The following is a 27,006-nucleotide window of genomic DNA, read 5'->3' as shown; positions in this document are numbered from 1 at the left end:
ATTGCCCTAGTCCCCAAAGTTTTATAACGTTTTCTTCATCGTTGGCCTAAAAACAATGTTGACTTTTATTGAATTTGCTAGGTTGAGTGTCCAAACGTTTTAATCCCTAATTGTAATCTACAGAAGGGATTATTTTGTGTAACATAATTGGGGATGCAAATCAATTTATCGGTCATTGTCTTATCCCTTGAGATCCCTGCAATTACCTCGAATGTGATAACACCAGTTTCCTAACAATATGTGACAAATTTATCATACACCTTAAAACTTTATAATATTACAGACAGGGCTGAACAAAAGTGTATATTGCTTTTATTTTTGCAATATAAATATAAAAGTCTTCATTTTTAAATTGATATTCTCGGATCAATATTATTATATATCTCTATTTAGACATTAATATATCATTCTATTGTCTATAGCGTTGTCAGAATTATAATTTTTAGTAACAAAGCAACTCTGCAATTTTGATATGTCGGTTAGTTAGTTCGTAAAAGATTTTCCAAAACACAGATTAAACAGAGCCTGTTTTGGACGCTCTTTATAGTGTCAAAAAAGGGGATAAATCAAAACAATGCAAAATAATTCCGAATGACGTCATTCAGGACAATTCGGCCAAATTTTTCAAATTTCTCCTCCTTATTTATAGGCACTATAAAGAGCTTCCCTTTTATGACAATAAATCATTATCACAATTGTAGCGTTGACAGAGTTTACCAGTGGGGTGTTGACCCTGAGGGGATGAAAGAGAAGACGGCATGCATTCAAAATTTAAATTATTTTAAGAGTGTGTTGACACCCCGCCTCCCACAAGCACAACCCTCCCCCCAATATGCACAGCCATGATCAATAAAGACGTTTATTACTCGAATTTTTTTTGCTGCCCTACTTCGGAACTTGATTGATCTTGCATATTTTCTGCTTAGTTTTCCTTATCTATGGGCTGTAAGTGTACAAAAATATATGGTTATAGCACCATAAATATGTTATCATGATGCCATAAGCATATCATCATGTCGATAATATGTCAGCAATTAACACTTTTCATAAAAGTAAAATAGTAATGGATACATGATATACGTGGATACTATGACATGGGAAAAATCTTCGCCAATTTAGGTTGCTAACATGGAACTCATTTATTGGTTTAGTTCGTTCATCCAGTAGGATTAAGGGGATGAGTTAAAGGGGGTTGGTTGTGTTGTTTAGTTATTTTGGGTCGCGAGAATATAAAAATCTGGTGTAACATCCAAGTAATAATATATCCATTCAAATAGTCGACTCTGGAATTGCATATCGACAGTTTTAACAATGGCGAATTATGAATGAACAAGTGGACAAAGTCAATTAAAGAGCAGATACAAGCATTTTCTCCAACATGATTTTAAGTAATAAATTGATATTTAAAATGATAAATTTGCCACTATTCCTCTTGGTCCATAGCTGAGAAAACATAGTGAGAGTAGGATGTCATGTTCGAGGCCACTGGACCTTAACAAAGTTTAAGTTGGATTAGAAAATTTAAAAACATATTTCTGTATCAGCTTAAAGTGCCTAATAAAAAATGGCGTCACACAATACAAATGACAAATTGTAGGCCAGTTATATTTTGATTGACCAATGGTAAGATGTATATTGGCCTATTATTAGTGTCATTTGTATTGAATGACGTTTTTTTTATTAGGCACTATAAGCAGCTTCATTATTTTTGGCTAATTTCTACATTGGAACATCCTAAATATCATTTTAATTGTCCTAGGCAATACTCTACTATTTACCAGAGATTTTATGGGTAAAGACAATGAAAGATAAATCCCCCACTTAAAAATCAAATTGTCTCTTCTAAAGATTAAAAGTTCACTATCCAATAACAATTTTTAAAAGTTCTCATAGTTTTAAAAGCAAGTAATTTGATACCAGTATAATATAATGTCCTCTCCTATTAGTGTAAAATATCGTATGTGTATGTTAAGCAAATTAGTAAAGTTTATAACAAAACTAGGGGCGTGTTTTATAGAGCTCGGTAGCTACTAGCCAGCCGCTAACTAGAAACGTATCTACAAATATTTCAAAATTCAAAAATGAGTTTAATAAATCAAACTAATATTTTTATAAAGCAATCAAATGACCGTAAATTACAGGCTAGTTTTCAGTTGACTGGTGGCAGCTAAGCACTAATTTAGATACTTATACTTTGGTTATGGTAAAGTTTTTATGACAATGATGTACATAGGCGTTCAAGGGGGGGGTAATGGGCCATTTGGCACCCCCAAAATTTTGTGAACAATACACCCCCCAAAATACACCCTACCCTGGGGGTGCCGTAGGCACCCCCAACGATTTGGGGGGGGGGGGTAATTACCCCCCCAAAATAAATGTTCTTTAAAAAAAAAAAAATTGGGGGGGGGGGGGGTATTTACCCCCCCAAATTGAATGTTCTTAAAAAAAAAATTTTACTGTCCAACCAGTTAAAACAGTTCTTAACCATGATAACAAAAAATTTAATAGTTTGATCATGTTTTATTTGCTTGGGCCTTTATAAGGGCTAAAACCATCCCGGGGATCTATGATGTAATTGTAAAGCACTGAAGATTCCATAAAATAGATACCTAACTAAATTAAATATTTCATTAAATAATGAAAAAGAATTTCTATAGGCGATTTCTTTTGGGAGGATGTCAGGGTGTCTCAAAACTAGTTATAAAACTTACCAGGACCTATAAGACGCTTCACTTTAAAGTAAAATCATATTGGTTCATTGGTTAGTGAGTTAATTATTGTATTTTTATGTTCTAAAGAATGAGATACTACTATATATTTGAATAGTAGTGGCGCCTTAGCATCTAAGAACTCGTGTTTTCTAAAGGGTAAAAAGGGAGGAGAAAAATAGCCTAAAACCACTCAAAGGATTGACCTATAATAGTGTGGAACCATCATGGGATCTATGTGAAGCTTTCCTAAAAAGGAGAACTCAGTATTAAAAGTAATGAAATCTGAAGCTATAGTCAAATAAACCTTACTTACTACTTTATGTTATAAGATAGTACTTATTAACTTAATAGATTAGGTAGGTGCTTTTTTTACATAATTAAATTACCCCCCCAAAAATTTTACCCCCGGGGTAAATTAGTTTGGGGGGGGGTAATTACCCCTCCAACAGATTTGGGGGGAGTATTTACCCCCCCCCCAATCAAATTTTACCCCCGGGGTAAAAATTTTAGGAGGGGGTAAAAAAAAAATTCGGCGCGCTTCGCGCGCCATTTTACCCCCCCCCCAAACACGAATTACCCCCCCCCCTAAAATTTTTTACCCCCCCCCCAAAAAAAAGCTTGGACGCACCTGATGATGTAAAAGGCGATAATACAGAATTATAAACACAAAATTTAAGTATCACTTAATAGATAATTTTTTTACATTTATAAATTTCTTTTTATTTTATGAAAACTATAAGATGAGAAAAGCAGATGAGATATAAATGTTAAGTTCCAGCTGCTTTATTCAACTTATCTAATTATTTTCACATATTATCAGGGCATGGCAGCCGCGCATATGCCGCAACTAAGCCTCGAATTTATCCTGTATAGATGCTTTGAAAAAAAAGGTTTTTTTTCATATTTGGGTCATGTTTAGCCTTCCAGTGGGTTTTTTAAATTGTAAAATGTTGATTTCCCTGAGGCTTACAAGCGGCTGACGCGCGGCTGCCGAGCCCTGCATATTATGCTTTTATGTATGTACCAGACTAAAAAAACTTGCTATTCAAATATCTGTCAACATGTATTAAAAGGATAAAAAAATTTGCTATCATGTCCCGCATATTTAACAGATTTATTTTTGTTGCCAAAAACTCTTTTTAAAGTATTAAACCCTCACTTTATCCTTACGGGTTTCTTCCTAACAAATAATATATTATATTGCAAATATTTAAATGCCAATTTATCAGATAAAAATATTAAACTTTTTTGTGACAATTCTTCATGAAATTTTAAATGTAAGGGTATTTTACCACAAAATCTTTAAAAATTTTATTTTAATGAAATAAAAAATTAACATAAATGAAAATCTGCAATATTTGTGAAAATATGCGGGAACATTTATGACCAAACTATAAAAATAAAATCATTCAAAAATAAAAAAAAGCAAACAATTAAAAAAAATGTTTATCTTACTTAGTGTAGAGATAGCAGGACCTAAATATAAATAACATCATTATTATTAAAGTTGAGCTTTTAAAAATTTTATTATCTTACTTGATTTACAAGAAAAAATAAAAGGGATTAGTTTATGTATTGTATTAAGAGTACAATTAGTGTCTTAAAATTTTTCCTTAGATTTTTTTTCTGCAAAAATAACACTTTATACATAAAATACAAAATCTAAATTAGTTGTTTTTAGATAGTAGAGAAGAAACAACGTATAGAGTCCAATAAAAAATGGAGTAATACAATACAAATGACCAATGATAGGCCAGTATACATAGTAATTAACAAATAGTAAATTGTATACTGGTCTATCATTTGTCATTTGTGTTGTATGACTTAATTTTTTATTGGACACTATACGCTGTTTTAGTGAACAAATTTTCTTCATATAACAATCCCTTTACAAAAAATATATTAAAACATACAAATTATGGCAAACTTTAGAGATTTTTAATTATTTTATATTTTAAAATGATGATGAAATGCGACTTACCTCCAAGTGGGAAAAATTTGTTGAAAATACTGTGAAAAATCTCCTCAGTGACGAGGCCCTGCACAAAATAACAAGGATGATTACGTACAATTTGTGAAAACTTTTTATACTATTATATAAGGTTTTTTGTCCTTAGCTTAAGATTTTTATAACTACTTAACCATTTGAATTCTATATTTTATGGACGCTTCTTGTAGGTCCCTGGATGAGTTTAGACTATTCAATTATTTTATGTAGGTTTGGTTTTAGGCTGTTTACCTACTTTCCTTACACCTTCAAATACATAGCTCTTAAATGCTAGGATAGTAGCCGCTAGTTATTCTATAAAATAAAGTAGTAAAGCTTTTTTGTCTGTAGCGAAGGATCTCGCTAACCACTCAACCGATATGGTTCTCCTTTAGAGTGAAGCTTTTTATATGGTTTTTGGCTGTTTTATTTTTAAATAAAAAAAGTCTTCGTATGGTTTTAAGCTCGTTTTCTGTTCTTTTATATCCCTTCGATCGAATATCCCTAGATACTAGGGCCACAACCGCTAGTACATATATAGTTCAATACCTCTATAAAATGAGATAAACCACTTTGGTTTTATTTTTCTGAACTAAATCTTGCTAAATCATAAAGCGGTAAAATCTCCCTTTGATTGAATGACCTTTGTTTGGAAGTCCTAAGTATTATGAGTTGTATGTGGAAGGGCCAAGGCTTTCATTTTATTCAAATTTATTCTAATGTTTATGTCGCGCATCTAACATAGCAGCAGTAGGAACCATTTTTAACGTCTTTGGTTATGACACGATGCAGAACCGAGATTCAAACCTATATTCCGACGAAGAGCGGATGCGCTACGTGTTGAGCCACGGTCGCGGGTTTAACGGATGTACTACGTGGTACACCAGAGACGTGGGTTATAACATACGGTTTAATTTTCTATGATAACTTACATTCAAGACGGACAACTAACCAACCAATTTAGAAAATTTTGGAATAGCTTCGTTTAAAAAAATGCATTTTGATTGTAAATAGAAAAATACCAAAAGGAGAGAAAATTATATAGTTAAACTAAACACTCTTTTAGTAGCGAAGTTATGTTAATGCGTCCGTCCATTAGTCAGAACGTGAAATTGGGTGAAATTGAATTTTTTTCTTGTGATGATTTGATTATAAAACTACTCTAAATTCATTTTGCCCTTTTCCTCTTTCTTTGCTTCTGTACTTATTGCTATTAAAAATGTTAAAACTGTTACATAAACATTGTTATTTGGAATTATTCTTTTAAATTACTAAACCTATTCAAGAATTCATTTATCCGTGTGTTTTTTTGCATTAAATTAAACAAGTTTGTCCATTTAACTAATTCTATGTTGCTAAATTACTTTTATCTATCTATTCAACATTTCTTAGCGTTACTAACTAAAAAGTTTTCATTGATTTTGTTCTTTGTAGAAAAGAAAGAAATATGTTCACTTAACTTTGACTTAATTTATCTCGTTATAACTTGTTTTACAGTTCTCGAAGGCTTTCCGATAAATTTCCAAAAATATTTACAAGAAATTGATTATTTCATGGTAGCCCTCTATCTTCAATAATTTCACCTGAATAATATTAGAGTAACTTTTCTAGTAAAAGAAAAAAATATAAAAACCTGCGGACATTCTGTTTTAAATCCTCTGTACATTCGTTTGATTTCTACAGTGCTGAACCTTAAATAATAAATGATATATTGTATTATCAAATGCGTTGTCTATGTCAAATTGACATTACATATATAATTCAATCTTGAGACATGCCAAAGGGGGTTGTAGGTGGGCGTATCCTTCCCCCTGAAAAATAAAAGGGATTGGATACACCACCAATACCATGACAAATCTATGTACCTCTCTAATACAGCCAATGAGGGTGTCGAGTAAATAAATTTGAAAAATATAAGTTGTGTTTCTATACATAATTGAGCATAGAATAAGACAGTTTTTCAAACAATGGAATTAGGGAACATTTTCTCAATCATAACTTAGAGGAATCACACTGATTTGACGTCCACATGCATATTCCTTAAAAACTCGCATTATGCCATATTGGCAAAAGCTTCACAGTAAAGGGTAACCAAATCGGTCCAGTAGTAAGAGAGATATCAAACTGCACATTAAATGACACCCTGATAATTATTTTTATACATCATATAATATTACTTTAATCTAATAAATAAAACCGTATATGGTTATAATGTTTATAGAAAATAAATGAGCAGCTACTCTATAGATAACCTTGTACAAAAGTATGTCTGACTTACCCAGTAGCCTGGCAAAGTGAATTAATGTTATCAGGTCTGTATCTGTGGGGCGGCTCTAGATCTTCGATTATTGGCTCTAGAATAAAAATCAAATATTAATACTTTGAAAAGATGTTTAAATATTGACATCTTGAAGAATTTCGTGAAATTCAAATCGGAAATAATTTTTATTTCAAAACTAAGTTTTAATATATACAGAAACTTTTGGTTAGTGATTATTTTGATTTCTATTTATTAGATTATAAAACTGCCTAATTTAATTTAAAATATTTGTTAATGTGCGCTATTTGTAAAATATTTTTTTTGGTGAAAAAAGCATGAATAACTACTTGTGTATTTCACAATATTACATCAACTGTTTGTATGATATAATTATCCAATTCTCCTGATTTAAAATAATAATTTCTAGGACATCAAAATACAATATTATAAGTGAGATTTACTTTTATTTACTTTATTCTGTTTTTAATCAATTTTGCAACAAAATTGTGTATATTATTTTGAGATAAACTAATTATTGATCTTCCTAAGTTTTGACTCTCTACAAGAGTTATCGTTCGTTTGTCCTTTCTTCTGATTTCAGAGCTTTGCTTTTATGGATACTGTCATCCTTGTTTATTAGTGTTTGGAATTGTGAAAAGGAAGAACAAAGTAAGTTTACTAATAAATGAAATTATCTAAGTTTCAAAGTTTTTGATGAGATTACATTTGTCTTCTCTAAACAAATTTTAGATTCAAAAAGAACATTTTATAATAAATATTCATGGTTTTAGTAGAAAGTTGTACAAAAAGTGTAAAATTCACGTAGGGAGGGGGAAGGGGGGGGGGGACATTGACCTAATAATTAAACTTTTCTAAAGTTTTTTAACCACGTTATTTTATTTGTTTGCTTAAAACTTTGGGTATTGTATTACATTTTTATTGGTTTGTTTTAAACTAGTAGTGTCTAATAATTTTTATTCACAGAAGGGGTAGGTAGTTTTGTTTTTTATTTCGTCAAATGTCTTATCCCTTAAGATCCTTGTGTACAATAAAAACCCTATAACCAACCATCCCCAAAGTTATATGATTTTATTTATATGAGTTTGAAATAAAATGCCCATGGTAGTATTATCATATATTTTTCATGTCCTTCAACAATCTTGGGATGAAATATTCTATATAGTTAATGAACGACTGCTATAGACAAAGCTACTACAGGTGTGAATTTGTTTAGACTTTTTGAATTTTGATTGACCAATTTTTTGTTTTGTTTTAAATTATGGGTTGAACACAGTAATAGTGTCTGACTGATTATGACGTAACAAAAAAAATAGGCAATGAGAGGCCAATATAAATTTTACCATTGGTCAATAACGGCCTCTCATTGGCTAATTTTTTTTGTTACGTCATAATCAGTCAGACACCACTATAACCGTGTTCTTATGGGTTCAATATTTTAAAATACTTTTAAATTCAGAAACAAAATACTATATTGTCTTCATTTTCTCTGCATATATATTAATGTGCTATGTTTGCGAGTCTAATAGTGCAAAAAATCTACAGTGCCTTTTTGAAATACAAAGCTACCATGCTTTTTAGATATGTAATTTTTATAACTAACTTTTCTTGTTTAGCCTTAATGAAAACCAATATCTGAGCCGTTTTAGAATTCTAGCTGGACGTAGCTGATGGTGCCAGGACCTAGACACAGGGGACTCCATAGATAGATGGATAGGTTAACATATAAATAAATAAATAGATTTATAGTCAGAGAATTGTATATTTTTACCATAAAGATAATAGGTAGAACTATAAGTAAAACAAAGATGATAACATCTATAAGTAGCGAAGCACAAATTTAAAAAGTAGCAGACTGAGGCTGATGTTCGGTAGACATTAAAGAAGTGAGGAAAAGAAAGAGAAAGAAGGATATAATAAAATAAAGAAAATCACTGACTTCTTTAACATGACAGACATACCGAATGGCCATCCAAGTAAATTGTGTATTGGATGCTTTTTGGTAAGTAGTCCACCACAAAAAAAATCAACAGTCTATATTATATACAAGTCAAAAATACCTTTCTAGAGTAGCATTACAAACTGACATATTGACCGACGAAGTGAATTATAGGGTAGCTAAACTAATAAAAAAGAATATACAATAAGATACAAAGTTTTTTTTAAAAATCAAGGATAGCTTTGTTTATTAGTATAACCGTTAACATTTTTAGAACAATTGAATCCATGGCCAATATTATATTTGAATGAAAAATGTATTAAAATACAAAAAATTGAATTACCTCCAAGATTTGAAAGATTGAGTATAGCTTCTTGTAGTTGCACTGCTTGATTCAATTGTTTTCCGAGATTTTGTACTAAGGATTTTTTACAGTGCTGTTTTAATTAAATTTCTTTTACCATAGAGAAGTTGGTTGATATTAAATGTTTTTGGTCTTTTAAAGGATTAGAACCGGATCTGAGCCTTTTAAAATCATGAATCGTATCGTATTTTAGATAAAAATCCTATATTCAATGCCATTTTGTTGGCAAGGGCCTTCGAACCATAGTGGTAAACTAAAAGGAATTAATCTTTCATTATTTTTTCCCCAAATTTTATTATTTTACTATCTATTGAAATATATTGGCATATCAAAGAACCAACCAAGTAAGAATTGTTGAGTAGCTTCACAGGATAAATAGAATACAAAATTTCAGTATAATAACTTGAAAAGTAATAGGTTTTCTTAAAGATGTTTTTCACATAGATTTTTAGAATGTGAAATTTTTGGTAAATCTTTAGTGTACACTTAATTCTGCATAATTTTTGTGTGTCCGTTTTTATATAATTTGCTTTTCTGTACAATTTATTTTTATTTATTGCTGTTTTTAACCATTACCATGTTTTGGTATTATATGACTGTTAGCTTATAGCTTATTTTTGGAGATTTTTGATATGATTTTGGAAGATTTTTAAACAAAACAAATTTGGTGGTTTGACTACAATAGACAATTCATTTATGCTTTTTAAAAAAATCTATTTTTGATTAAGTGTAGGTCTGAGTTAAATTGCTTTTTTTTTGCAGAAGTGATAACAATCCTAAATTTTGAAATTCTAAATGATTGAAGATGTAAAAGTTTTCTATATAAACTCTCTCCTTAATATATTTTCTTTTCATAACAATGACAAACTTTTACTTGCGAGCAAAATAGAATTCAAACCATCCAACCAATGAAAAAGATAACTAAAAAGTAATAGGAGGTCTAGAGATCACTGCAACCACTGAACCAATTTGATTCAATATCTAGTTTATTCTTTCACTTTAATACTGTGAGCTATTACTGGTTCTCTAATTGTTTAAAGATTGTTAAAAAACTATTAATTTGAACATTTTTGTGTTTATAGCAATGATATAAGAGTAAACCATTATGATCAACATTTCCTTTTCTTGGTTGAGATAAATGATAGAACACAAAGCTTTCTTTTAAAAAAAAATTGATGTAAAGAAAAGTTAGTAATGGGTAAAAATCAATAAGTGATGTAATATCACAAAATTTAAAACTTTAGTAGTGCAGCTACTCTATAATTAAGAAAAACATTCAGTGAGAAATCTTTTTCAACCCAATTTAAAGGAAAAAAGTCTATTTTATCATTCCGAAATATAATTAATATGTGTCCATGCATCCGTATCAAAGGAAACTTTTACTACTTTTTAAATTACTAGCGGCTTCGCATTGCCCAAGAGGTTTGACCAACCTATTTTGGTCTTATTTAAATTTAAAAAGAAAATTTAAAAAGTTGACCCCCCTTTTTAACTTTAGTTTAAAAATTTTTTTGGTGGGGTTAAGGGTGTCCCACCCCCCTAGAAAATAGCTTAACACCATCACAGGACCAGTAGGTATATTCCCTGAAGAGTAGAGCCCAATCAGTTCAGTGGTTACTGACATCTTAAGCTTCAGACAGACAGACATCGTACTACTTTGTATTATAGATTGAATGTGTTTTTTCAATGTTGATATATCTTTTTTCCTTTTGAAAAGCCAGTTTTAATTTTTTTGAGTAAAATTTTGTTGTGTTTTATGAATTGGTTGGCATATGTTTTTTTAAAATTTAATAAGATTTCTTGTTTTCCAGTGAAGAGATTAAAACTTTGCCTTAAGTTTCATGTTTGTGAAAATAATATAATCTCATTCTGTAATATAAGATGTTTGACTTAAGTTTTATTTAAAGAACAGCAACTGTATAACTAGGAATAATCGTAAGTTTGTTCATATTTACTTTTCCTCAATTTTTCTGTATGTATTACTGGGCAATTACTGCTTTGATCTTTAAAATCTTATATATTCCTATAAAGTCTAGCATTACTTGAATATCTAATACCACCTTCAATTTTCTTTCCTTAAAGATATTGTCACCTTTTTACTGAAGGACTTTTTATAAACAGAATATAATAATTTATGGTGTATTAAACACAAAATCAAAAACAATAAACAGCACTGTATTTTTTAAACCTGGATTTTCTACTTCGAGTTTTAGAGGATTTTCGCTAAATAAATTGTTCTTCTTAAAGATTTAGTTTTGTCAAGTGTTATTTATAAGTCAACGTTACATAAATAGAAATTTGAAAGTTATACTAAGTAATTTTTAAGTTAAATTGTCGTGTACGTACTTTTTTTGTTTATATGTGATTTTCAACTCATTTCTTGGATCTTCCTTTCTCTATCTCTTTTTCTTTTTCCTTCCTCTATCCATCTTTCTCCCCTACTTATTCTCTCTCTCTTTCTATCTACTTTTTTTATATTTCTCTTTGCTATCGTCTCTTTTCTTTTCATTCTTCTTTCTATTTCTTTCGCTCTCTCTTTCTACCTTATATTTTTCACTAAATTGTCTCTTCAGACTTTTAATAATTAAGATGGAAATAAATTAAACTAGTATTAACTTTTTGTTGCTGAGCTAAAATTGAACAAAATGGGCAACAATAAGTTTAAAAGAAGAATTATTTGCCGAATGGTGGGTGGTATCACATGGTGAATGTTCTTGATCTACTATGGTAGCATACCCATTACTGTCATAGTACGACATTGTATTATAATGGTTCTTAAAATTCATAACTTTTCTTATATATACATATCAATCACTGAACCCCCTTATTTTGAAATATATGGAAAATAGATGGAAGCGGGGAGAGAGCTGGAGGAGTTAATATTTTTTCCTATTACTAATTACTGCGAGGGCCTTAACACTGCACGTCTACCCCGTACCCAATATAACCTATCCAGCCCAAAAGTCTTAAAAATAGTAAATACATCACTAACTATGACATATCAGAAGCAAGTTGTATTTTCTTTTTATAAAAATAGATTTTTAAAAAGCTATTAGACACAATAGTTGTGGAAGAGCTGCGCAAATTTAATAAAAAAAACATATCACAATTTTGACCCATTTTGAAATATAAGAGTAAGGGTTATAACTGATAGGAGTAATAGTTTTGACTGATAAACACCGAATATATTTTCATTGCATTGGTGCACAAACAAAACTTCTAAATTAAAATTTTTATTTTAGCAAAAAAGATTGTAAAGTTTATAAGTATAAAGAAGATCTCTTTAATAACTTGACAAAAAATCTTCCGTAAACACTTTTCCAATGTTTTATCCTTAACTAAAAAACAACTCAGATGTAAATTTCTGCTTTTTAAAAGATCTGTTGAAGACCATTTTTAATTGGTAATAGGCTCATTCTTTATTTTAGAGATGGTTTAAAAAGGTCCTGGGATGATTCAACCCTATTCCACTATCTCTCTACCTCAGGGGCTATGGGCGTTGGCTCTGATAGCTTCTTACAGAAATACAAAATCTTAAATGCAGAAAAGCTTTGTGTAAAGAATGACAATTCTAACAGTTTTTTGTGGACATGTGATTGCATGATCGCTGGACAATAGTTAGGTAAGTAATATCACCACCAAAATAAGAGAGAGAGAGAGAGAGAGAAAGAAAGAAAAGTATAGATGTAAGAAAAAAGAAAACGTGAACGAAAAGAAAGAGAAATACAACCAAGAACAAGTCAACTCATAACAGCCATTTAGCGACATATCAATTATTTTCTCGTATTCATTCGAATCCGGTGGATAGGAACCGGTTCTTATCCATACGAAAAAACTATGTCTAGCATCGTATTATATCCAGCTTTCTACGAATATAAAAATATACAATCATTAGATTAAAACCAGTTTTGTTAGCCAGTGCCTTCGGCACCTCGTCGGGGCTAAAAAAACTGGTTTTAATCTTATAATTGTACATTCTATATCCGCGGAAAGCTGTTTATAATACGATGCGAGAAATAACTATTTCAGATTATTCACAAACTGTATTAGATAAAGTATTTTACAAAGTAGTAAGGTTTTTTTTTGTTTGGCTGTTTAGAACTCTCTAACCATTTTTCATGTAAGAGAAGCATCATATGTGTCCTAGTACAATTTTTTTAAGTAACTCTTGGATTGTAATTATTTTACTGTTTTCTTTCCCCTCGATGGTATTGGAGAAGCCGCCAGTAAATATAAAGATACCTTGTCAAGAGGGGTACTGTAACCATTACTTTAATACTCTAAACAACCCTTTTTTGCCATTGACTTTCACAATTTCTTTTTTGAAGACAAAATCTACATCAGTAATGATAATTTGAAAAAGAAACAATATGTAATTACTCTATTATCAAATTCATGTTTTTATTAGCGGAGATACTCTACATCTAGAATTTATCTGTACGTTTGACCATCCAATTATCCAGAAAGCTTCGGATTACAACTTCAACAAATAGATTTTGTCTTGTCATATGCCATTGTGAAAGCTGTCGAATGCACTTTCTAATAGTTATTTATGTAGTTTATGTTCATTTAAGGTTATTTCCATAGTTATATTACTATTGTAATATCACATCAAGGAATCTAGCTATTTACTTATAAAGGTATTGTGATTAAAAGGATTTATGGACATTAGAACCATCATTACCCAGGTCATGACATCATGGTGTTTATTAATAGTTAGGAATCATAAGGGATAACCCAATGGACGTTAAATTGATATACAATCCTTATTATATAGTTATTGGTTTGGACACTATTGGATTCGAACCAATCAAAAGTCAATAAAAATTTAAATACCCCAAATTTTTTAACCAAAGAAAAAGATAGCGAGGTTATAAAACTTTTGGTACAATTGTAATTAATAATCCAATGTTCCATCCCTCCTTCATTTGTTACTGTCTATATTTTGTACTTAGTATTGAAGCTATCCTATAATAGTAGTGTTTTGGTCTGTATACTTTCAAAGTAATTTTGTGGTTCTTTAACCTACATTTTCGGAACTTTGGAAGATACATTTCTTTTAATACAATCTAATTTGTATCATTTAAAAAAAGTTTAGGTTTTATTGAGGTCAATAATGTAATTATTTTAAATGTATGAATTTTACATTGACTTTGAAAATTTACTAATGATAGGATAAAGCCTTAACTTTCAACAATATATAGACCTGATATAAATATGTATTAAGTTTTTCTATTTTCTTTTGATGGTTTTATAAATTTGAGCAGCTTAGTTGCCACTTACATGGATTGTTTAATTCATAAGGTTTTATCTGTATGTTTGTCCTGAGCCTTTAGGGAATTCTGAAATAATAATGCAGTAAGAAACTAATTATGAATAATATAGTAAGTACAGACAAATTAGTTGACCAAGACCCAAAACTCTGAAAATGTACGCAAGTTCAAAAAGTATAATAGCAAATAAATAATGCTCCTTGCAATTTGAATAATAGTTGGCACTTTGAAGAAAGTAAAACTTTTAAAAAAAATAATTGTATAACTCAAAACAATGTATTTACTGTACAAAATCGAACCCTAAATTTTCTGTCATCGACAAATTTATTTATTCTTGAGACATATGAGGTATGAGGCTTTTAAGAACAAGAACAATTCTATCCATCACTAGTACAGTAAAACTTTGAAGTAGAATGTTCAGGGCGTGTAAGCTAGACAAATAAATAAATGACGGTAATGAGGATATAGAAGAATTAATATTTATATTGGGTAATACTATCAAAATAAAGTAAGGCAAAGTAAGCAAAAGTCTATGTACGACTAGTAAGCTAAAGTTAAGAAGCTCAAACTACTAGATTTGTCTTTTGAATTATATTGGATTTGGTCCTTTAATAATGGTGACTAAATAAAATTTGTGATAGCTGATATTTTAATAACCCGATATAGTTAATGCCATTAAATTGCCCTACAAATTATGGTCAAGGCTGACAAACGATCTACAAGACAATATTTTAACGACTTTATGACAGTCATTAAAGCAAATCTAGAATCAAATTCAAGACTATGTGTACTTAATTCCTATTAGTTATTATTTATTGTTAACATAACGAAAATCAATTTTTCCTTGTCGAACATATTTCAAGTAAAAATTGCAAAAAGAAAAAAATCTCAAGAAACAAGAACAAAAACTTTCATATCTTGATACAATTGTTTATTTAAAAACATAAAGCTAAAGCAGAGCTAAAGCAATCAAAACTAAATTATATCTAAAATCGTTTCATTATTTCAACATGGGATCCTTATATTACAAGTGAAATAGGACTTAAAGAACTAACATCTCAGATATTGTATCCAAAAATTTCCTTGATTACAAAACCTTTGTTGAAAATTCTTTACTGTTCGTAAAGTTGCAACGGCATTTGGCCATGGCATTCTACACACTCTGACTATCTTACATAGAAGCAATAGACATGATTTTTAATTTTAAACATTTTCTTTTAGTTGGAAATTAGAACCAGAGATCTAAAAGGATAAATTGATGTTCATCCCCAATGATAATACACACAATTTCCCCTTTTGTAGATTAAAATTAGTGATTGAAACGTTCGTATACTCAACTTTATTAGCTAATCAATCAGAATTCAATAGAAGTCCCCAAACTTGGTATGCCAAAAGTCCTTATAAAACTTTGGGTACTAGTGTAATAAACAGTCCAATGTCCCCTCCCTCCCTGGATTCCAACCCATTTCATTCTGAGAACAAGCGGATGCGCTACGCTTTATGTATACTCTAGTCCCTGATTATTTATGATAGTAAGGGAACTAGATAAATGTAAAGATAACCTCAGAAAAAACTTCACCAGACTTCCATAAAAGAATTTTGCAAAGTCTTGTCAAAAAAAGATCCGACATCCGCAAAGTAAAGTTGATTCTTTTTAAAATGCACCAATGAGGTTTCCCCATTAATCTTTATTTCCATTTCATATTAATATGCCTATCCAATTTTAAAATGATAAGGCAATGATGAGCAATAAAAATCTAAAAAGGAAAAGATTATTTATCATTGGCAAAAATAATACAAAAAAGATAAAACTGTTTGCTGGTAAAGTCAATGAGGCATATAACTATATCTAATGCCTAGAATAGAATACAGATTTTCATTCATATCTTTAAAAAATACATATCTATAGAAATATGTACCTATAGTTTTTTATAAGGAATATTTTTCAGTCTTACTGTTCTCTTTAAATAAAATAATATAATAGTTTATTCTTTTCCCTTTTCTACATTAATTTCCCTGTTTTATTAATGAAAATCAATTTATGCTTCATTTTTAATATTTCTGAAGTTAATGACGGCTGACAATCCCTCTTAAACCCATCTGCTTATCATGTTCTATGTGTGGACTTAACATAACAAAAAAAAGTGGGAAAAGTTTGCTTAACTCAAGATTGTATCCTTAAACAAAAGTCTTTAAAAAGTTGAGAAAAATTGTTGAGTCTGGTTTTAAAGGATTTAAGTATTTTTTCCTTTTATTTTTTAAAAAAGTTAGTGCTAGACTTTACCACTAACCCTAGGGTTAAAATATTCTCTGTAAAACATGAATAGATAGATAGATGGATAGTTAGATAGATAGATAAACAGATAAATAGAAAGATAGATAGTTAACACATGTATGGATAGAAAGATGGTTACCTGGTAATGTTTCCTTATTTTGATTTTCTTGTTCTTGGCTTGGTTGAATACCGAAAAGAAGCAACAGCCGTCGGTAACCTATAAATAGTAAATCCTATAAAATTTCTTAAGCTAGCCTTTATGTCTGTATAAAGCTAGGGAATCCCAAATTCCTAGGCAAGACCTAATAAATTTGGTAGGCTTTGGTCTGTCAACATCTTTAGCGTTTTGATTTAATAGTGGACAATTTACTGCCACGTCTCGCGGTCGTAGCGGTCATGCGCCATATTTGAAGGGTGACGCAAAGTTCAGATCTTGTTTTTCGCTGATTTTTCTTCATAAGATAAAAGCGATGCTTGCAAGATTATAATTAAAAAAAATTGTTCATGAAAGATGAATCCTTCTATTTCTAAAAAGGGGGAATTTTTTTTCATAATGAACATTCAGCTGATTCTGACCGCCCACGGCTGTTTGCTAAATATCGCTTTTCTTTTTATTTATGATTGACTTACAAAAAGCCCTGGGCGGCTTTTGATTTTCGTCTGCTTCTAAATTTAGGGATGGGGAAGTAGTATTTACCATGAAAAAGGGGTGAGTATTCATCCTCTTATCCTTTTTCCTTATGTATATTTATAATATAAAGATAAATTTTTCTCAAATCGCGAAATCATGAAATTTGCGTCAACCCCCCAACCTGAAAGTGGGGAAGAGAATAAGGGAGGGGGTAGAACCGGTTATAATAATGTTTTGTTTTCTTGACTTTAAATTAAACTCAAGCTTAAATTGGTTGGGTATTGGTGCGAGCTTAGAATCAGGGAGGGAGGGGACAATGGACAATAAATTTATTAGTACTCAAAGTTTTATCAACACATTCCAGGGAGGGAGGGGACAATAAATTTATTAGTACTCAAAGTTTTATTAACACATTCCAGGGTGGGAGGGGACAATGAACAGTAAATTTATTAGTACTCAAAGTTTGATTAACACATTCCAGGGAGGAAGGGGACAATGGATAATGAATTTATTAGTACTCAAAGTTTTATTATTACATTCCAGGGAGAGAGGGGACAATGTATAGTAAATTTATTAGTACTCAAAGTTTTATTAACACATTCCAGGGAGAGAGGGGACAATGGACAATAAATCTATTAGTACTCAAAGTTTGATTAACACATTCCAGGGAGGGAGGGGACAATGGACAATAAATTTATTAGTACTCAAAGTTTTATTAACACATTCCTCCAAGAATGATGGACCCAAAAAAGCTCCCCAACCCGCAATAGGTTTAATTTGAGTAAATATAGAAATAGAAGTAATACTTTTTTAAGCATTTAACATTAGAATAGATTTAATTATTTCTAACAAATAGTGTATTTGTATAATATTCAGTACATGACCAGAAAAAAACAAAGATATATACTCAAATTCAAAGTTAAAAAGTTGGATTTCCAACATTCAATTATCATGTAAGCGGCTGCAGCCGCCGTTTATTAAGCTTTAGCGACTTATCAGTATAATAAGGATGCTAGCTGCAAGGATCATTTATTAAAATAATAAACTATACAGACATGCACCTCCATCCCTTGCCAATTTTGGTTATGATAATCCTTGCTTTTCTCCCCCAACAATGTATGAACAAAGACTGACTTTATATTTGAAAATCAAATATGTCACCCACATGTACCAATTCCAACATACCCAGTGTAGAGATACAGAATAAAATTCAGTTGAAAATTTTACACCAGTAGAATAAAAAATCTAATTATGACTATCATGATTAATTATGACTAGTCAGTAATGAAAATGTTTACAAGAATGGATAATTATGTTAATAGAAATCATAATAGCGCAGAAATAACAATCTATAAAACAGTTTCAATAAGAAAAAGTACAAAATTTCTTTTATTATTTTTTAAAATAGTCAAAAAATGGAAAGGTTTAAGTTTTCACACACAAATGTAAATTTGAAGGAATCTCTGTTTTGTTTAAATTATTTTGACCTATTTATGTAGTGATGTCCTAAATAACTTGTTGGTTCATCCGTTTCTATGTAAAATGAATATATATTATATAAGCTTGCATGAATAAAACAAAACCTTATCATTAACAGTACGTATCGAATTGGAAAAGGTACAATATACTAATATCTACAAATTCCAAATTCCCTCACTCCCTGGCAAATATATAACTTTTTTATTTGAAGTTAATATAAATAATCAAAGAGCTGATAATTTTTCTTATTGCTGAAAGCTTATACCAATGATTAAACATTGCTATTTTTCATCGATATGAACTAGATTTTCTAATCACCGGATATCCGATCTGGCCGGTTATCCGGGTGGATATCCGGTTATTTTCAATATCCGGCCAGATACAGGATATTAAATCTATCCGGTTACATGATATTCGGCTGATTTTTGACGCCGGATATCCGGTTATCCGGCCGGGTATCCAGTAATTTGCCGGATATTGAACGTTGGCCAGATATCCGGCCCTACCCTAATTAAAAATACTGAATTTTTACAATAAAGTAAATTTTCTGTAAGCCACCCTATTGTAAGTTCAAATGTACTTAACAGTACACAATGAGTTTGAATATTGGATAATTTGACACATAGTCCCGTACTTTGCTTGACAGGGTTTTAACAATTAATATTTTTTATTATAATTTTAAAAGTTACTCATTTACCTTTTTACATTTCTCTAATATATCTATCCACCCATCTATATATCTACCAAACTATCTATATATCCATCTATCCATCGCTATCTATATATTCATCAATCGATCCAGCTAAATATTCATCTAACTTTACATCTAAATATCTATCCATTTATTTATAAACCTTTATTTCAATCTATCTATCTATCACGTTTACCATTCTGAATAATTGTGTTAATATTATTCTGAGGTCTGGTGACAATGACACCCTTCTCCAGGTCCAGGGCCAGTTGACCGCCATTTCCTCGCCGTACTGACCTAAATATAGATCATTAATACCAGCTATGGAGGTTACATCATTGGAATTAAATTACTATGGGACCCAAAGTTTTATAGACTCGATATATGATTCGTTGGATTTAAAACTTTGAGTATAGTATTAAATTTTATTTCTAATTTGAGCCAATAATTAAATGCATTTCAAATTAACATCCATTGTCATATTTCTCAAGATTAACAAGAGAGTAACTATTTCTTACAAATTTTTACCGACATTTTTTTTATCTGTTAGTGTTTATGCTTTCAACTATCTATCCATCTATCTACCATAAATAACTTACTTCACGCGTCTGACACTAGCCCCTCGTCTGATACTTCTCCTTCCCCTTCTTGTACCACGCCTTCGAGGTGGAGGCTCTAAAAATATATATTTTTGACTTTTTATAAAATGAGCCATGTTGCATTTGCACATCAAGAACTTTTTGTTTATTTGGTGCTTTTATTTAAAGTGGGGGAGGGGGTTGTGATAGAATATACACTTTGAGGGATAAATATCTATAATACAAAGTAACTTGATGTCTGTCTGTTTGTCTGTCCCTTAAGATCTCGGTAACCACTGAACCGATCGGATTCTACTCTTCAGGGTATATACCTATTGGTCCTGTGGTGGTTTTAAGCTATTTTCTAGGTGGGTGGGACACCCCCAACCCCCCCAAAAACAAAAAAACTCCCCCCCCCCATTTTTAAAATTTTTTAAAGGAGATATCCTTGGTCCTTTTTTTTGTAGAAGATTTCCTTTGTGGAAGATTTCCTTTGTGGAAGATTTCCTTTGTGGAAGATTTCCTTTGTAGAAGATTTCATTGGTCCTTCTTAATTTTTTTATTTTTTTTTACGAATTTCACCTTACACTTTTTTTTATCATCTCTTGGGGCAAAGCCCCTAGAGGTTAGGGTCGAATCCGCTAGTAATAAATATTACGTCAGCCACAACTACTTTTATACAAGCAATATAGTCGAAATAAACTCTTGGGTTTAAGCTATTTTACTGCCATCCCACCATTAGATATAAGAAACGCAATTTTTTGTTAAAGCTATCTCTATAATGTATGTATTATTCTCTACAATTTGAGGGATTTAACTTTTAACTGACCTTTTAAACACGTTATAAATTCAAAATTAAAATTGTAAATGTAAAATGTTTAATATTTACTGTAAAATTAAAAGGAACGGAAGGAATATTGGGAACAATAGAAAATTTAGGATAATAAATATATTTCTTTTGAATAATTTTTCATATTTTTATGATGTTATTATATCAACCTAAAATTACAGTAGTATCAAATTTAATTGATATAGTGCTATCACAGATGTGTAATATAGCAAATGTAATGTTAATAAAAAGATAAAATCAGTGAAAATATATGATAGGTAGATATTTTGGTTTATATGAATTTTGAATAATCTGTGCCGTTAACTTTTTTTCTATTCTTTCCAGTAATCAAATATAATATAAGTAATCTCTTACAATAACATCCTTGTTGATAGCAATAAATTACTTTCAATCCCATAATATAAACATTTTCAACTCTATTTAGAAAAATCAATGTATCAGTGTTTTCATATTCATACAAAATATTTTAAAAGAATCATAAAAAAATCCACGTAAACAGATTTTAAAGTGACTACATTTTACATGTAATTATTTTTATACAATTACTTTTTATTACTAGTATATGTTTTCTCTGAATTTTTATTATAATCTTAAAAACTCTAGGTTTTAAGCTAATTTTAAAATCTAAAATTACAAATGAAAAACTGTATATTTTGAAAACTTTCCTTATTCTGATTAATTTTTGCTTCAATTCAAACCAGTTTTAAAATTTGAATCGTGAAAAACATGACCAGCATTTTTTTAACAATTTATTATGATAATATTTATCAAAATCTGAACAAAATTAATTACTTAAAAAATCAGTCAAATGTTTGAAAAAACGACACTAGCCAAAAGTATTATTTTGCAACATCGTATGCGAGCTAATGTTGAAACAATTGTTTACAAATCCTTCAGTAAAATTGTAAATATTTCCCAAACTTGGAAAAATCTATTGAGAAAGAAAAGAAACTGTTTTAAATTGAGTTAAACTTTTAAATTTATATAGGCGTAGCATCTCTATAATTGTCCGTTTCATTCTCTTACAATTCTGCCTGAAAACTACTCAAAACAAAATGTGTCCGTTGATCTGCCTTTTTTTGCTTCCAGATAATATATAAAAATACCAAATTCTAAAAGACGAGCTTATATATCTATAACTTACTATGTCCGTCACTATTCTTAAAGTTCTATAAGGAAAATAGGCTTAAACCATCATCATTGTGGTGTATGGTTATACAAAACTTGATAATAATTTCTGAACTAATATTATCATATATGTTTAAATTTTTGACCATTGCTTATTTTATTTCTTTTGCCGCCTACCTGTTTGGCTTTTTATTGTTTACGCTCCGGTTATACAAATGGATGTTTAAACTAAAAGAATGAGAATAAGAAAATCTAAATGACATGGGATTAAATATAAAGGAATAATAACCATTTTTAATTCTTGAATTCAAATTTTAAAATATTTACTTAGCATTAAATAAATATGTAAATATATGTATGTATATAATTCTCTTTTGATCATCTGTTTATTTAAGAAATCTTAAACTACGAGTAAGCAAAATTAATCTATACAATTCAGAGTTCAATATTTTTTTTAAAAATTTTACAATAATTCAAATTAATAAATAGAATATAATTTTTTATGTAATTGTAAAACTGTATTTAGAACTAGTTTCTTTGTCCTCAGACCACAGGAAAACTGCTTATAAAAGACTAATATTTAAGAACATTTCCTGAAAAGCACATAACTTCTGTTCATCGGTTAGCAAGATCTTAAGGTAAGAACGAAAGGACAGACATCAATTATCTTTTTATTGGTATTTTATTTGGTGAATAATAAGATATTTAAATGATTTATTGTGATTGCTTCATAATCTATATGACATTTATGATATAGCTTTTTTTAGCCAAAGCACAGCATAAATATCAAAAATATTAATTAAATTCTGTTATATTTTGATTTAATATGAATTTTGGTCACCTTGACTTTAGAAAAACGTTTGAAAGATATACGTGGTGTTTTAAAATTAATCTAACTAAAAACAAGTTTCTGGCTTAGGTAGCTCACAAATGTTTTGGTGTAGCGTTGCGGAGCCGTTTGATTTTGGTGCGGCTCCGGCTCCGACCTAAAATCAAGAAAAACTCGACATATTTTTTCTATTTTTTACTTTTGAAGGTTTTAAAAGTTAAATTTTTGATAAAAATGCATTGCACATGACAAAACAGAGTTACCAAATTATAATTTATAATAAAAAATCTCTTTGTTTATCTAGTCCAGAGCCGGAATCGTTTTTAACGAAAAATACGGCTCCGGCAAAATATGGCGGGTCCACGGCTCCAGCTGCGCAACACTGGTTTAAGGGAAGGATAATTGGTAGTTATATTTATGATAATTTTGTGGGAGGGGGGAGGGGAGTAATATAAACTTCTTTTGTGGATAACTAACATTCTGTACGTACATAAACCAAATTCCTTTAATTTCTTAAATTAAATCAGATGTGCAGTTAATGCTATCCTTCTTTTAAAAATCAATTTATTAAGTCGAAAGATTTTAGACACTTTTACATTTATTTGAATTCTAAATTGACTTGAACTTTCGTGAGAGAGAGATAAATTTTGTATGTTATTTACTCAGATGTAACAAACATTTTACAAAGTAGGGAGATTTCACATGAATTTTTAAACATTAAAAAAATGTTTTTGCTCTTATCTTTCACTCTCTCTCTCTCTTTCGATTTTTTCTCTGTTTTAATCTTATTTTACACGCTAATGTACAAATTATTAATTCTATGTCTCGCAGTTTTATTTTGGTTAAGATTTTCTTTCGTATAGAAATAAATTTCAATAATTTGTCATTTTTAAAAGTTAGCATGTTTTCAACACTTTTTTCATACAAATACATTACTTTAAGACATAAAGATATTTTTCAATTTTAGCAATCAATTTCAATTAATTTTCTCTCTTGTAGAAGTGAATAAAGCAATATTAGCTTAGTCGTCATATGTTCATCATACATAAAACAAAAACCTACAAAACAAAAAAAGTTTTTCAAAATAAATTTTCAAACTCTCTAAAAAGGAACTATATTTTTTTGCAAAATATCATAGATTTATCTAATTCTCTAAATATTTTGATATTTGGAGCTCCACATAAAAGGGCTCGGCAACTGTTATTGTTATATGAAAAATTATAAAAATTGTAGAACAATAGAAGCTGCAGTTTTTGACTGCAATAAGTCGCATATGTTTAGTGACTGTAGCTGCAAATTACCAAAAAAGTGCAGCTTGGCTGTCAAATTATAATAGAAATAACCTATAGACAAACTGTATAAATCAGCCAATAGGAGAATACTAAAGATGCACGCATGACATCTCATTGATTGAAACATTTTACAGATCTTGGTACGTAAGGGCACAATTTTTTTTTCGTTCGCATTTTGAGTTGGCTATAAATTGTTGCAAATTTTATTTAATAATTAGTAATTAATTCTTGTAAGAAAATAAAGTTAGCTTTATAAAACTTAAATTGTCGAAAAATTTCGTCGTAAATAGTGTCACCAGTATCTCACAAAAAGTAAACAATAGTTCTTGTCTGTAAAAACTCCCTTTTAAGTTTGACGAAAAATGGGGTTAGATGAACTATCTAGATATATTATGTCTATTCTGTAAATAGTTAAATACAATGTAGGGTAAGGGAAAAAAGATCGAACACGTATGCTGCTGCTGCCGAGCCCTGATGAATTGTATAAAACATATTTAGTTTACATCTGAATGTCAAAATATTTTGGTATAAAGTGAAGGGTTTCTATAACAAATTATCCATCCTTTCTGACAGATTATGTATGGGGGAGCAGAGTGGCAGGGATAGGACGCTAGAAAATTATTATATGCTCACTTTTGAAATGGATTGAGTAATATTTTTTCTCGTATTCATTCGAATCCGGTGGACAGGAACCAATTCTCATCAATACGAAAAAACTATGTCTAGCATCGTATTATAAACCGCTTTCTACGAATATAGAAATGTACAATCATAAGATTAAAACCATTTTTTTAGCCCGTGCCTTCGGCACCTCGGGGCTAAAAAAACCGGTTTTAATCTAATAATTGTACATTCTATATCCGCGGAAAGCGGTTTATAATATGATGAAAGAAATAACTATTCCAGTATGGCTTCGAAACCTATTAATATCCGCTGGTTTAGGACCGGTTCTCAGTAATACTAAAAAAATCATGTATATCATTGTATAACAGGCAATTTTCCACGAATATTAAAATAAAAATCATAAAATATATACCAGTTTTGTTAGGCTGATTCATGGAAAGCTGTTCATAATACGATGCGATAGATAACTAAGCATAAATCAAATTTTTCTATTTCACATAAAATTTTGCTATATGTTTTCTGTTACTCAAACTTGAAGTTTACGCTGTACTGGAAGATAGGTATACCTAGATGGAGTAGTGTTTCTTTTTAATTCATCTGCACAATTTTAAAAAAGTTGATAGGTATGCAAGAAAAAATTCATATTTTTAAAAGAAAAAAATTTTAATATCTGTCAAGTATAGGATCATAAATTACCTTTATTATGAGTTTCATCATCATTGAAATGCACAGGCAATCTTTACACATAAACATCATCAATTTTAATTTTTATGACACCAAGAATTTAAAATTTTTTGCACTTTTACACAAAGTAGTCTGTTAAACACTGAACCCCCACTCCCTTATTTTAAAAAATATCAAATTTAATATTGGGGGATGGGAGGAGTTTTTTTTGTCTGTTATTACTTGAGGTCAGGTTAAGTAGATAAGTACAAGGTTATATTGAATAGTCCCGAAAGGGTTATGATGTATGATAATAAACTGCCCACCCCTCTTTTATTTCAATGAATTTAAAATAATGGATAGGCCTATATTATTAAATTATCTTTTATTTAACTATCTCTTATTTGGGGTAAATAACCTTATCTTTTTAAAAGCGAAGCTTTTCTATAATTAGGGTCGGTCCGTCCGTACGTCCGTCCGTCCGTCCGTACTTCCGTCCGTACGTCCGTCCGTCCGTCCGAGATAGATAGCTTTTATTCGTTAATTTAGGCATGTTAGAATTGTCCTATCGATTTTAAACTTTGCATGATGATTCCTGTAGTAGTTAGGTACGATTTAGAAAGCGTAGCAACTCTATAATCATTACCAGAATGTCCGTACGTCCATTTTAAACATGTTGATTTTTCTACTTTTTTAAAAGCAAATTTTTATGTGAACTAATTATCCGTTTGATCTGATTTTTGGTATATTGATTCCTGTGACAACAAAGAACAGTATCATAAGCGAAGCAACTCTATAATCAAGTCCTAAAAATGTAAGTATGTCCATAAACATTATCCTGTATCAAGCAGTTTTTCAACAAATTTACATACAATTTTGCGTCGACTCTTATACTTTTATATTCTGATTATTCAGTTCAGACACTATACAAGTGTTAATGTCCGTTTGTCCTACCGTTTCAGTGCTTCGCTTTTATGGATGTTGTCATCCTTGTTTTTCTAAAATTGCCTTAAACCTACCAAGTAGCAATTAGACGCTTTCAAAAAAAGCCAAACGTTTAAAAAATACTATGGACACAAAGTTTTCCACAAACTATATACCATGGCACATAACTATTTATTTTATACTTCTGTATTAAAAACTAGAGGCGATGTATCTTGGGAAAGTTGAGGTACCCTCTTCCTAAATATTCACCGTCCCTGGACCTATACGAAGTTCCACTGTAAAGAAGAATCATATCGGTTCAACGGTAAGTGAGATCCTTCGCTACAAACACACAAACACAAAGTCATACATCCTGCTACTAAAACAATGTAGAAACAAGGATCGAAAACCCATTTTTCATAATTTTTTCAGTAAACATATGTAGATAAAATGATGTTATGGCATACAAATTCCTAATTTTTGATGAATG

General features: G+C 30.2%; 1 protein-coding gene across 3 annotated transcripts in view; it reads right to left on the bottom strand.

Annotated features, from left to right (window-relative positions):
• LOC145326077 (A-type potassium channel modulatory protein KCNIP1-like) overlaps nucleotides 1–27,006 on the bottom strand; it is a 114,339-nt gene that overhangs the window by 6,706 nt on the left and 80,627 nt on the right. For all 3 annotated transcript variants that reach the window (XM_080169175.1, XM_080169176.1, XM_080169177.1), the window contains 9 exons: nucleotides 20,228–20,303; nucleotides 19,825–19,925; nucleotides 16,967–17,044; nucleotides 6,977–7,052; nucleotides 6,332–6,389; nucleotides 4,693–4,750; nucleotides 4,167–4,187; nucleotides 1,432–1,491; nucleotides 207–232 (listed from right to left, as the gene is read on the bottom strand). In XM_080169175.1, the coding sequence (XP_080025301.1) occupies nucleotides 207–232; nucleotides 1,432–1,491; nucleotides 4,167–4,187; nucleotides 4,693–4,750; nucleotides 6,332–6,389; nucleotides 6,977–7,052; nucleotides 16,967–17,044; nucleotides 19,825–19,925; nucleotides 20,228–20,303 (554 nt within the window). The remainder of the gene's footprint in view (nucleotides 1–206; nucleotides 233–1,431; nucleotides 1,492–4,166; nucleotides 4,188–4,692; nucleotides 4,751–6,331; nucleotides 6,390–6,976; nucleotides 7,053–16,966; nucleotides 17,045–19,824; nucleotides 19,926–20,227; nucleotides 20,304–27,006) is intronic.

This window comes from Acartia tonsa, chromosome 8 (genome assembly GCF_053477335.1).
Source record: "Acartia tonsa isolate MP-2025a chromosome 8, ASM5347733v1, whole genome shotgun sequence".
In the NCBI taxonomy this organism is placed as follows: domain Eukaryota; kingdom Metazoa; phylum Arthropoda; class Copepoda; order Calanoida; family Acartiidae; genus Acartia; species Acartia tonsa.
Note: the sequence above shows the minus strand (reverse complement) of the source record. Positions and strands in the feature narration are given on the sequence as shown.